Genomic DNA, 12,121 nt, shown 5'->3' with positions numbered 1-12,121 from the left:
TTGGTGTTTGTAAGCCATTAGAAGAGTGACATTTGTGACTCTAGAAGCTCCAAGACCTCAAGATCAACAAGGAACTCAAAGGTATGATTCTAGATCTGTTTCAATGTTGTTATTTAACCTAAATTAGAAGTCTTGGATTCAAAGCATGTTTATTAGAAAGCCTAGATCCAAGCATTAGGGTTTTGCATGCGCACATAGGAAAGTTCTTATGGCTAAAACCCATCAGATATACCATAAAATATTCGTTAAATTTTAACCGTGTAATCAAGTTCAACACAATACATTGAAGAAGAAAACAAAATATAAAATTTTTATCCATATTTTTAAAATCCGGTTTCAAAATTATCCAAATCTTGTTATCTAGGATCATGTATAATTTACGAGAAATTAAATATTCTCTTAACTTTTGATTCCTATTTATCTTACTATTTATATGAAAAAATGACAAAGACAAATATCATTTCATATAGATAGAAAGAAAAATAGAGGGATATTTAATTTCTCATATTTTACCTACTCTTAGACCGGACAAAATCCGATTTGCAATGGGCCAATACCGGTTTTCATTGTTCACATAAAACTTTGAACCATTTTTTTTTTCTAGATCCGATCTTCTTGTACATGTTCCAAGTAATTCGACCAAGGCTCAAGTGCTTGTAACGGATATAGTTTAGGTCAATAGGAGCTAAGCTTTATATTTCATCAAGGCTAGTTATTCTGAGTTTCCCATGTAGGTCTAATGAGGCTATTTGGAATTTGAAGGCCACTTTAACTGTTTTGAGTAATTCATTTTGTATTATATCAATCCGTTTACTAGAAAATCAAGTTTTGTATGTATCAACATTTAACAAAGCTTTATATTTCATCAAGACTAGTTGTTCTGATATATCATTGCGATTTGCAAATTGTTGAGTTCCAATAGATCGACTTGTATGAAATTCGTTGACTAAAAGAATTTGATTTTATTCATATTAATAATTAAATAAATCTTGAAACCAACCAAATCAAATCACATATGATAGAGTTGGTTGGATTTAGTTCCAACCTTTTAGCATGTTATAGCAAATAAAGGATACAGAAGGATATTGTCAATGGTTAATATCTAAACATGAAAAATTAAATCGATCTTTTATCAATTAGTAGTTGAAGAAATACATTTATAAAATTAGTATATAACTATAAGAGCTTATGTTATAAAATAAATCAGCATCTAATTTACGTAATATATAAATTAACTTCTAATAGTTAGGTCTTTTATTTATTCGTACATGTTTAACAGAGATCATAGACATTGATCTATAAGAACAAATGTAATTTTTTATGTTTTATTATAAAATAAGATTTCATTATTTGTTGATTATTTGATCATTCATTTCATTCTCATCGACCAAACAACAATGGATTCAAATATGGGGAAAACATTGTGTAGAAATAAATACAAAAGTCTAAGTCTTCGGTTGAAGAAAGTCAACCCTTTGACGTTTCCATCCACACGGTTTGTTTGACCAAAATTAATACCAAATTAAAGTCGTTGTCTCCAAATGGACTTCCATTTATTTGATCAGACAATTTCAAAACCATCACAGCTGACAACAACTTTCATTTATCCAACACATTCTAGTAATTTGACCAAAACTCTTGTATTTTCACTTAACCCCTCATTTATTACAATATTTGCAATTCTGGTACACCACAGTTTAATATTAATTAACATGGCCCAAAGTTTTTACATCTTTACAAATTTTCACCACCAAAAAGACCGATCGAAAAATTGTCCGTATCTACCTATTTTTCAACGTAACCGATTTATTTCTTAATTTCTATGTTTACAATATGTGAAGATTACACACACGATCTCCATATCCTTCCTTCAAGTGAAATCACAATAATCGAAACATCATCATGGTAACGCCTTCTATCGCCTTGTGGTATTTCCAACAATTCATGAAAATCCAAACCTATAAACAACAACAAAAAAAAAGTTAGATCTTAGCTAAAAAAAATCAAGGGTTCGAGTCTCAGCAGCCACAATATAACATTTTTATCTTTTAAGTCCGATATGGATTGGGCACTTTGTACACATTGATCCTTATATCAACCATCTAACAGACTGTTGTGTAACTGATTTAAATTAGGGCAGTGTAGGCCAGTTTAGGGTTGCATAAGACTTAGATTTTTAAACATTTTTGTGAAGTTACAATTTTTTTTTTTAATTTGAGATTATTACCGGCTTTCTTGGCGGCGCGAAGTAAAACTTCTTCAACCAAATGTTGGGCGGGGTCACCTTCGGGTGACCATTGAATGAAAAGCTCGACTTCAGACACAGCTTCCTCGTTTGTGAAATATTGATAAAGCCCATCTGAGGATAATATCAAGAATCTATCTCTTGGCCCTAATTTGTGGTGATGAAGGTAAGGGAGACAATTTATGTATGGAGTGGTTCCCACATAATCGATTCTAAACATTTCTAGTAATGCATTGTTCCATTTTGGCTGCAACAAGCAAAAAAAAAAAAAAAAGACTTTAGCATCAAATATCAAATCAAGAAAGTAAAGTTGAGCATTTGTATGGAGCTTTATAATCTTGAATTGTATCTAGAATTTGTGAAATAAGAGAATGGTCAAGGGTTTGATTTGAGTCATCAGTCTTTCTGTCAGCCACCTATCAGACTGTTGTGTACCTGATTTACATCTCCTAGGGTGGAGCGATGTGGGCCAAGTCGAGGGGTTGAAATAATAATAACATCGATAAATAATATAGCTACATAAAAGTTAAATTTTATGGTGGGATTAACCGAGTCAACTATGATTATTTGAAAAGTCAATCAGTTTTGGATTAAGTTTATTCATGTGTACAAAAGTAGAAATGTCAAAGGGAATCCAACAACTCCAAAAATGGAAAGCAACTTGGTTTAAACAAATTGGAAAAGAGCTATGAAGGTATAACTCCTTAAAGAATATCCAATCTTTCATTTATTCTAACAAATATGAGAATCTAGCTTTATGAAGCACCATCAAGAATCAATCCCACATTGCTTTTATTAAGATTTTATCTAAATCAAAATATGTTTCTTAATTAGTAATTACCTGTTTAAGAAAACCAGCACCAAAAGCTCGAGTGACCTTTAGTGAGCCTTTGACTCGGTCATTCATAACTGCACATGCATCCTCAGGGTGTTCACTCTTTATTCTTTTTACTTCCTGCAGAAAGTTAATTAATGAGTCTGTAAGGTTAAAAGAAGTTGGAATTGAAGTTATTTATTTATTTATTTATTTTACCTCTTCAATGGAAGTGCTATGATCCATGCTAAGTTGACAAGCAGTTAAACTTGGATTTGTGGTGGCAATATCAGCATCAAAAACTTCAAGATCATACCATGTTTCTTCGTTTATTTTTTCTAGATCTTGTCTCCAGATATCTGGCTCGGATTTCTGAGCTAAAACTGCACGACTATCACCAACATTCATCACGTAAACATCTTCTCCTTTCATTAGCATGACAAGAACACAGGAGCCCATTAAAGCTAGTTCAGGATTTTCATCAAGCATTTGGTCTGCAATATCTAAATACGCCTCCTCTGTTTTCTTTAGGCCTTGAGATAAAGCTTTCAAAACGTCTGAATGGTTAATGGAATTTGAACCGTTTGAATTCATGTGTTCTCGTAATCTTCGATCAAGTTCTAATCGCTCCCGGTCAAATTCACACTTCCACCGCCTCTGATTCTCCTCCCATTTCTTAGCCGCCCCGCGATTTCTAATCTTGCTCCTCTTTTTTCGTGAATTTGTCTCGAGATCTTCAGTTGCACATGGGTAACTCTCCTGCTGATGAACATATCTTGATGAAGAATTTTTTTGAGGTTGAGAATTAATATGAGAGTCGACTGCATCTAAGGATTGCCCCGAAGAAGTTGAATTCGATGCATCTGTTTGATCATCCCATAACAATCCTTTGAGTTCTTTATGAACAGCTGCATACATATTCGATAACAGAAAATCAGGGGCATCAGGTCCATTAAATCCATCATAAATCCCAACAAAAACCCACCCATGTTCCTCCGATACAACGACGTGCACTCGATCTTCTCCTGCTTTGCCTTGCGCCCACTGGAGATTCTGGCTCTGATTCAAACAATCATCGTCGTCCAAAATACTACCTTCGCTGCTTAAATTAATACTGCTGATAGTCAATTCGTTATTTTTCTCTGCAGACCCAACATTCCAATCATGATCCTTCAAATGACCCAGGTTTTTAGTGATCGGAGCGACAGTCGAGTTTTGCCCACGGGTTGTAAACGTCATTGAAATCGCCTTCTGGATTGCCCGAATCAAATTCCCTTTTCTCGATCTGCGTTTGAAACCAAAACCCCCATGGGAATAGCTTCGTTGGAACTGATCGAGATTACCCTTCTCGAGAGGACCAGAAAAAAGGGGACCCGATTGAAATCCCCGCTCAATCGGGCCAGAAACAAACCCTCGGTCCATAGGACCCGAATACGCACCCGAACCAAACGGCAAAGGACCCGAATTGATTGAATTTCTAGGCAAAGGTTGGAGAGGAATTGATGCGAAGGATGTGGAGCTTTCGAAGGCGGAAGCCTTATCACTGGTGTTGTAAGAGTATACATCGAGGAAAGAGGTAGATAGGGGCGTGGATGTGTTGGCGGAGACAGAGGCGCCGGAGATTGACCGGAACGTTGTCGTTTCTTCAGCGGAATGGACCTTGGAGGAGGAGATGCAAGATTGATCAGGTCTTACATAGCAAAAAGAGTGACCAAGATCGTCTAGTGGGTCAGAGATAACAAAGGCCAAGTCTTTCCGCCGTTGGACGATGTCGGTTCCGGTGAAACAGATGGTCAGCTTGCCGACCCCGTTTCCCATGACTGGTTTTCCGGCAAAGGATAAAGCTAAGGTGCTCTGCTTAAACAGGAAGATGAACTAAAACTGATGAGAAAAATTGGATGTGAGTATGTATATATGTAAATGTGTGATCTCCCTGGGGGTAATCAGATATGGGTTTAGTTGGAAGAGAAGAATTTTGTGTTAAAAGGATGTTCAGAGAGAGAGAGAGAGAGAGAGAGAGAGAGAGAGAGAGGTTGACTTCAGGGCGGAGGTTTTTAAAGCCTTAAAGACAAAATTCAAACAATTTGATTTTTGTTTGAACTTAGAATAATGACTACAAACTGAATTAAAAAATCAGGGTAATAAAACTTATTTACTTTTTAATTAAATACTTAAGAAATTGGAATCTAACGTGGTCGATTAAATATATAATCTAAGGAGAATTTCGTTTATAAATTTGTCCGGCTAAATTTCAAACATTGTATTAGTATTTCATAATATTTTTTTAATATCATATATATACTTAAATATATATTTTTTTTAATGATTTTTGTTGATTTATAATTCTTTTTAATTATCTTAATTCATTATAATTGAAAATAGACATGTATTAGACAATAATGCCCTTACTTGTAAAATCATATACTACATATGATCGCTTACATACGATCGCAACCTGGTTTCAATTCCACGTTTTAATTCCGATCGCTATTGTCTGTAAGTACTTTTGATCGGTTGTTGCTTCCTTATTATCGCATCACGTTCACGCATCAGGTAAACAATAAGCTATCATATTCCTATTTTCTCTTTCTTTAATTTTGTTATTGGTGTTTTTGATTTGGTCACGTTAATGTGTAGAAACGCTACTATCTTGATGTTTCAAACTGTGAATTAATTAACATGATATCATGGTATAAAGATTTTGAAATCTGAATAATTCAAATTGTTTTTGTATTATTCAGTGCCTTTTGTATCAAAATATACACTTTTACTGTTTTCTACACATAAAGTTGTAATTTATTCACGGTTTAAAAAACTGTAATTAATTCACGATTTAAAAAATTGTAATTAATATCAATAATGTGTTGAAACTTATACTTGATTACAATCTTGAATTCTTTCCATTGTGTCAATTTTGTGTGATCTTGATGTTTGAAGCTACTGTATTTACAATCTTGAATAATCTACAAATTGTAGTGTGTTGATTGTTGTTTCTTGGTTCATACATCAAAGCATGTTATTTGTTGTAACTTATCTGAAACTATAATGCCTTATGTGGGTTATGGTGTCTAGATTATGAAACAATAACCAATTCAAATGATTATTGGTTAATAAGTTAATTATAAAGCATACGTTTGGTATTTGTTATATCTTTATATCTTTTTTTCTTATCGACGACTTAAAATTATGTTTTAGAGGCAACACAAACCAATGTCAGAAGATCATTCTCAAACAGAAGATATTACACTTCATGACACATCCAAACCAATATGGGAGAGCAGGGCTACGTCTCCGATAATTGAATATGTTTATGTGAATATCTTAATTTTAATTTATTAAACTTTTACTAAATTGTATGATTGTTTCTCTTATTAATTTAAATTTCAGGCGTATACCAACATCTAAGTTCAAGTTCAAATTGAAATATGGGGGTTATTTTCGTCTAACAAAGAACGATTGTAGGCAAATATATTGCTTTGGCTCTAAAAAATGTATCTACATAAACACATCTTTATATAAGTTAAGTCAACTACATGAAGAAGTGACAAAGCGTTATTCATCAAAGAACAACCCAAAAATTTCTATTATTTATGTTGACAAGTATGCACCAGACAAATCCTTTATTGAGCTCAATTCTGATGAAAAGTTCATGGCTATGCTTAGCATGTATGGAAGTGAGAAACAAGTAACAATTTATGTGACAACAGAGAATAACCTCGGCTCCAATAACCATACTAACCATTGGTGTGCCAACAGAGATGAACCACACGATGAGTATGATTCAGACCTTTGTCCTAGTGAAGAAAGCTATCATAGTCATCTCAGTTCTGATAATGAAGACAATCTAATGAATGTTGATGATAAAGTTTACTCAGTTAGTAAGAATAGTATATGCATGGAAGTCGGTTCAGAATTTGAAAACGTGGTTGATTTTAAGAGAACATTGAACCTCTTTGCAACAAATGAGTTTAACTACTACATTCAGAAAAGTGACCCGACACGATTCACAACAAGGTGTGAAAACCTAGATTGTGAGTGGAGAATCCATGCTTCTATTAAACAAGATGAAGTTACCTTTGAAGTAAGTGTATAGCTTAAGTTATACTTAACACCCTTTATATTAAAAATATATTTATGTTTATTTAATTCTTTTTTTAGGTTAAGAAAATGGTAGAAGTACATACTTGCACTCGAAGCAATAAGGGTGGCAATAAGCGTGCCACTCAAGGATGGATCACTAATGTAGTTACTGACAAGTTGTAATCTGATGGGGATGTCTCTCCATATGAGCTTAGAAATTGGATTATGAAAACTTACAATGTTGACGTGCCATACCTAAAAGTTTTTAGAGGGAAAGAGCAAGCTTATACCGACATGTATGGTAAGTGGGAAGACTCTTTCATGAAGATGGATGGATTTAGAGAAGAACTATTACGAAGGAACGAAGGAAGCATTGTTGAAATTGACTTTGACATAGTTGGTGGAAAGAAACTTTTCAAAAGGCTTTTTATTTGTTTAGCAGCTTGTTCTAGAGGGTTTGTTGCTGGTTGTCGTCCGTATATTAGTCTTGATGTCTGTCATTTAAAAGGAAAGTTCAATGGTGTACTAGCTACTGCAACTGGTATTGTCGATAACAATTCTATCTTTCCAATAGCATATTGTGTGCTTGAATCAGAAAACACACAATCATGGACATGGTTTCTTGACTCACTCAGAAAAGCAATTGGAATGCCAAATGGTCTAGTTATCTCATCGGTCATGCAAAAAGGGTTAGAAGTATCCATGATGAATGTTTACCCTAATGTTGAGCATAGATAATGTATAAGACACTTATATAGTAACTTCAAGAAACACTTTTGTGGTGACTTCTTTAACACCAAACTATGGACTGATGCGAAAACATATCATCTGACCAAGCATGACATATTATTGAAGGAAATTAGTGATAAAGATGAAGATGTCATTGCATATCTAAATACCAACCACAAAAAAATATGGACTAGAAGCAAGTTTGGTACTACTTCCATTTGTGATTACATCACTAATAATATTTCAGAAACATTTAATTCTTGGATTGGTAAATTGTGCTATAAACTCGTGCTTGATCTCCTTGACGCAATTAGGGAAAAGATTACGAAACGCTTTGATAAGAAAAATAATTTGGTAAATACATGGAATAGCGCATTGAATCCTATTGCTAAAAACCATCTCAATGACATCGCTAAGGTAAGCATGTTAAATAACTCAATTAAATGATTATATTTGTTTAAGTTTTTACTTCAATAATACATATATATATATATATATATATATATATCTAAAATATATCTATTTTTAATTTTCATGTAGAATTTGGGTGAATATGAAGTTACTAGAAGTTGTGAAAATCAAGCTGAAGTGAAGTACAAGGGAAACGTTGGGAGGTCAACCTATATGAAAGAAAATGTAGTTGTCGAGTGTGGCAAATTCATGCAACGACTTTTATAGCTTTTATAAGGGATGCTAAATGGGACAAATATGTTGATCCTTATTTCACTATAGAGAAGTTTAAAGCTGCATATGCTTTTCAAATTGCTCCAACGCCAGGAGAGGATCAATGGGCAAAAAAAATGAGGAGAAAATATATCCACCTATTATCAAATGCCCACCTAGATGACCAAGAAAAAACATAATTAAATCATCAAACGAGTCTAAAAGAAGACACAAATGTCCGCGATGTGGAGAGTATGGACACCATGAAAAGACATGTAAAAATCCAACATCTCAAAGTTTGGATCAAAGTGAAACATTCACGTCTAAAAGGTTACTCAAATTTCTATTTTTTTTCATTAAACAACAACAATAGAACAATGAAGATAATTTTTTTTATTCATTTTAGGAAACGTGGAACGAATACAAAATCGCAGGATGGTTTGGGAGTTTCGGGGTCTATATGAAAAAAGCTTGTGAATTAGTTGGTCATTTTAACAATTTTGTTCTTTAGTTGCAAATGTTCTTAATTAGGGTTCAATTGATGGATTCTTTTGTTAGTACGTAACATAAATAAATATTTTAATATAGTTTTTATTGTCAAATTGGTATATATTGTGACTTAAAGGAACCATTTATTTTCGACAATAAATAAATTTGTGCAAGGACTATAACTATACTTTAAGTACGGGACCAAATTGTAGTAATTGCAAAATTAAAGTTAAAGGACCAAACTGTAATATGTGTAAATTTAAAGTTTAGGGATAATGATTTGATGTAATCCATGATTGCTATTTTATATTGGTACTGAAAGATATTAACATGCTCTAATACTTCTCGCTTTCCAAATTATCTAACCAAAACACGCTCTTTGACTAGACCTAGCTTTACTAATTCAACATAAACACGCTCTTAGATTGTATTGAAAAACTACATTAAGTTTTGTACAAGCTTCCCAACAATGTTCATTCCTTCTTATACACTTGGAAGTGTGAAAACATGTGATATATGTTTTTACAATAAGAAAACTTATTGTTTGCTACCAATTATTAACTTAATAGAACTATTAGGTGGCCTAAAAGTTAATTAACTACACAATAATTCAATTCAGGAAAGTGGCCAATCAAACACAAATCAAATTCAAGGGTTCTAGTTTATACAAAAACATAATCACTAGAACAGAATCAGAAATCAAACATCAAATCACATGCTTCAAGTCAAATAATCAACATGTTTTGAATAGGAACTAGAAACTAGGGTTTCTTAGCCACACATGGCTAAGAATCAAATCAAACAAGAATAAAGATGGAATTAAAATGTTTAATGCTTATAAAATGGAAGTCAAAAGTGTTTGCAATGATTAATAGTCTTCAAGAGCTCCAAAAATTCTCCCCAAAACCACCCTCAGTTGCTCCAAAAATCGTATGTCATGAAAAATGGTGATTTCCTTATTTTATTAACTACTCACGTGCCTAACTCAAGGCCATGCGTTTTTATCATGGTTATGCCCTTTTGCTCATGTGTTTTGACCATGTGTTTTTAGCATGACCATGTTTTTTGCAAAAACTCTAATAAGTCTTCAAACTTATTGCTCCGTCTTCGGTCTAGCTTCACCCAGAGTCATGTTGCTTAAACTTATTGCCCCATCTCAGTGTGATACGAACTGTGTTTCAAACGTAGTCCTTTGCTATGATGATGTGCAACGACTCTGGTTATGTCTTCATGTTTTCTTCCATGGCATGGTTAATTCATCTTCTCTTCATGCTCTAATGCTCCAAGCTCCAAGCTCCGAGCTCCAAACTCCAAGATCGCCTCCATAGTTCGAATGATCCAAGCTCCATAATGCCTACAAAATTAATCAAAAATAGTGAAATACCAGGGATTCTGAGTAAAACATGAAAGTGCCCAAATAATAAACTAAATGTGATATTATGACGTAAAATGCAATAAAAAGATTGAAATAAATGTGCAAAATAGGTAAGGCTGGCAAATATGTACCATAGAGAACCAACCAACATGTTACCAACTGAACCAATTGAATTGGTAGCCAAAATGTTCGGTAGCCAATATGTTTGGCCGGTATTACCATACCAATTAAGTAAACTTGGTACGGTAACGGTATAAAATTTTGAATATCCCGGTTGTATCGTACCAACCAATTCATATATATATATATATATATATATATATATATATATATATATATATATATATATCATTAATACATATGAAGAAATATTAATTATCACATTTTTATGTTTCAATTAAGAGCAGCAAGTCTGACATTACGTATACATTACTCGATTACTTGTATATTAATCAAAACAAGAAAACAAAAAACAATTAACTAATCACTACTTAGACTAGTATATATTTTTTTGTTAATTCTTTATATATAATGTTTACAATTAAGACGGTGAGACAGCGGTATAGTTAATATATAACAACGTCATAGTTGAATACATTTATTTTGTATTGTGCATAGGGGTGTAAACGAGCCGAGCCGAGCCCAAGCCTAACAAAGCTCGAGCTCGGCTCGTTTAATTTTGAAGAAGCTCGAGCTCGATTCGAGCCTTAAAATGACGCTTGAGCTCGGCTCGTGAACAATTTAGTGAGCTCGCGAGCCTAAACGAGCCTATATACATACATACATATATATATATATACACTCTCTCTCTCTCTCTCACACACACACACACACACATATATATATATATATATATATATATATATATATATATATATCTATATCTATATATATATATATATATATATATATATATATATATATATATATATATATATATATATATATAGGCTCGTTTAGGCTTGCGAGCCCACTAGCTGAAGCTCGACTCGGGCTTGTTTAATTCGATCTCGAGTTGAGCTTTTAACGAGTCGACCCCGAGTAGCTCGGCTCACTTACACCCCTAATTGTGCATGATAGTTATTTTATTTTATATGCATATGAAAGGTACTAAACATAATTGACAATTTTTTTTGTTTAATTTGTTTCCGATTATGGAAAATTTTCTAACCGTTGGGTTGGATAATGATTACAATGTGAAGCCTAATATAGTTAATCATGTGTCAAACTCTTCAAATATAAAAATTAGTTAAAGAATTTGGTATTTACCAGTACCAATATGTACCAACCAAACTTTTTGGTAGCCAAATAAACTGGTACCAAGTATAGTTGGTACGGTACTGGTAGTTAAATTCTCCTACCAACTATAGTTGGTACGGTATGCGATTTGAAGAAAAAAAAAGTCGGTACCGTACCAATTCCACCCCTAAAAATAGGTGCATAAAATGCACCTATCAAACCTCCCCAAGCTTAGACATTTCTTGTCCTCAAGAAAAAAACAAAATGAAGAATGACCTTGGAGAAGACGATAGGTGAATAAAAGGAAACTAAGACGAAAAGAGTGGAAAAAACCTATAAGGCACTAAAACTGAATGCATGCAAGGAAAAACATCAGAAATAACATATGTACAAAAAGGAAATAAAACTAAGAAAAAAATAAGATTAACAAAGCTAATAAAAATAAATAAATAAATAAATAAAAATTTTGTTTTTGTTTTATGTTTTT

The 12,121-nt window shown here is 33.1% G+C and overlaps 2 protein-coding genes across 2 annotated transcripts; one reads left to right on the top strand and one right to left on the bottom strand.

Annotated features, from left to right (window-relative positions):
- Positions 1 to 1,624: 1,624 nt before the first annotated feature.
- Positions 1,625 to 5,085, bottom strand: LOC145065886 (putative protein phosphatase 2C 23). Its single transcript, XM_079012985.1, has 4 exons — positions 3,279 to 5,085; positions 3,087 to 3,200; positions 2,228 to 2,492; positions 1,625 to 1,958 (listed from the first exon to the last, which is right to left on the bottom strand). The coding sequence occupies exons 1-4, from the start codon at positions 4,875 to 4,877 to the stop codon at positions 1,843 to 1,845; spliced, it is 2,094 nt and encodes a 697-aa protein (XP_078869111.1). The 5' UTR covers positions 4,878 to 5,085; the 3' UTR covers positions 1,625 to 1,842.
- A 2,279-nt stretch (positions 5,086 to 7,364) lies between these two features.
- Positions 7,365 to 8,672, top strand: LOC145067295 (uncharacterized). The gene is made up of 4 exons (XM_079014468.1): positions 7,365 to 7,835; positions 7,995 to 8,285; positions 8,409 to 8,504; positions 8,601 to 8,672. The coding sequence occupies exons 1-4, from the start codon at positions 7,365 to 7,367 to the stop codon at positions 8,670 to 8,672; spliced, it is 930 nt and encodes a 309-aa protein (XP_078870594.1).
- Positions 8,673 to 12,121: the final 3,449 nt, after the last annotated feature.

The sequence above is a fragment of the Lactuca serriola genome, chromosome 8, assembly GCF_051521515.1.
Source record: "Lactuca serriola cultivar US96UC23 chromosome 8, Lser_US96UC23_V15, whole genome shotgun sequence".
Classification (NCBI taxonomy): domain Eukaryota; kingdom Viridiplantae; phylum Streptophyta; class Magnoliopsida; order Asterales; family Asteraceae; genus Lactuca; species Lactuca serriola.
Note: the sequence above shows the minus strand (reverse complement) of the source record. Positions and strands in the feature narration are given on the sequence as shown.

Bases quoted from the DNA above. Each gene is read 5' to 3' on its own strand.
- LOC145067295 (XM_079014468.1), top strand. From the start codon at position 7,365: ATGAAAACTTACAATGTTGACGTGCCATACCTAAAAGTTTTTAGAGGG. The intron at 7,836-7,994 runs GTATCCATGATG...ATATTATTGAAG, and splicing joins TCATGCAAAAAGGGTTAGAA to GAAATTAGTGATAAAGATGA. The intron at 8,505-8,600 runs GTAGTTGTCGAG...ATTTCACTATAG, and splicing joins CAACCTATATGAAAGAAAAT to AGAAGTTTAAAGCTGCATAT.
- LOC145065886 (XM_079012985.1), bottom strand. From the start codon at position 4,877: ATGGGAAACGGGGTCGGCAAGCTGACCATCTGTTTCACCGGAACCGAC. The intron at 3,201-3,278 runs GTAAAATAAATA...AACTTTCTGCAG, and splicing joins ATAGCACTTCCATTGAAGAG to GAAGTAAAAAGAATAAAGAG. The intron at 1,959-2,227 runs GTAATAATCTCA...TGTTGTTTATAG, and splicing joins TCGCGCCGCCAAGAAAGCCG to GTTTGGATTTTCATGAATTG.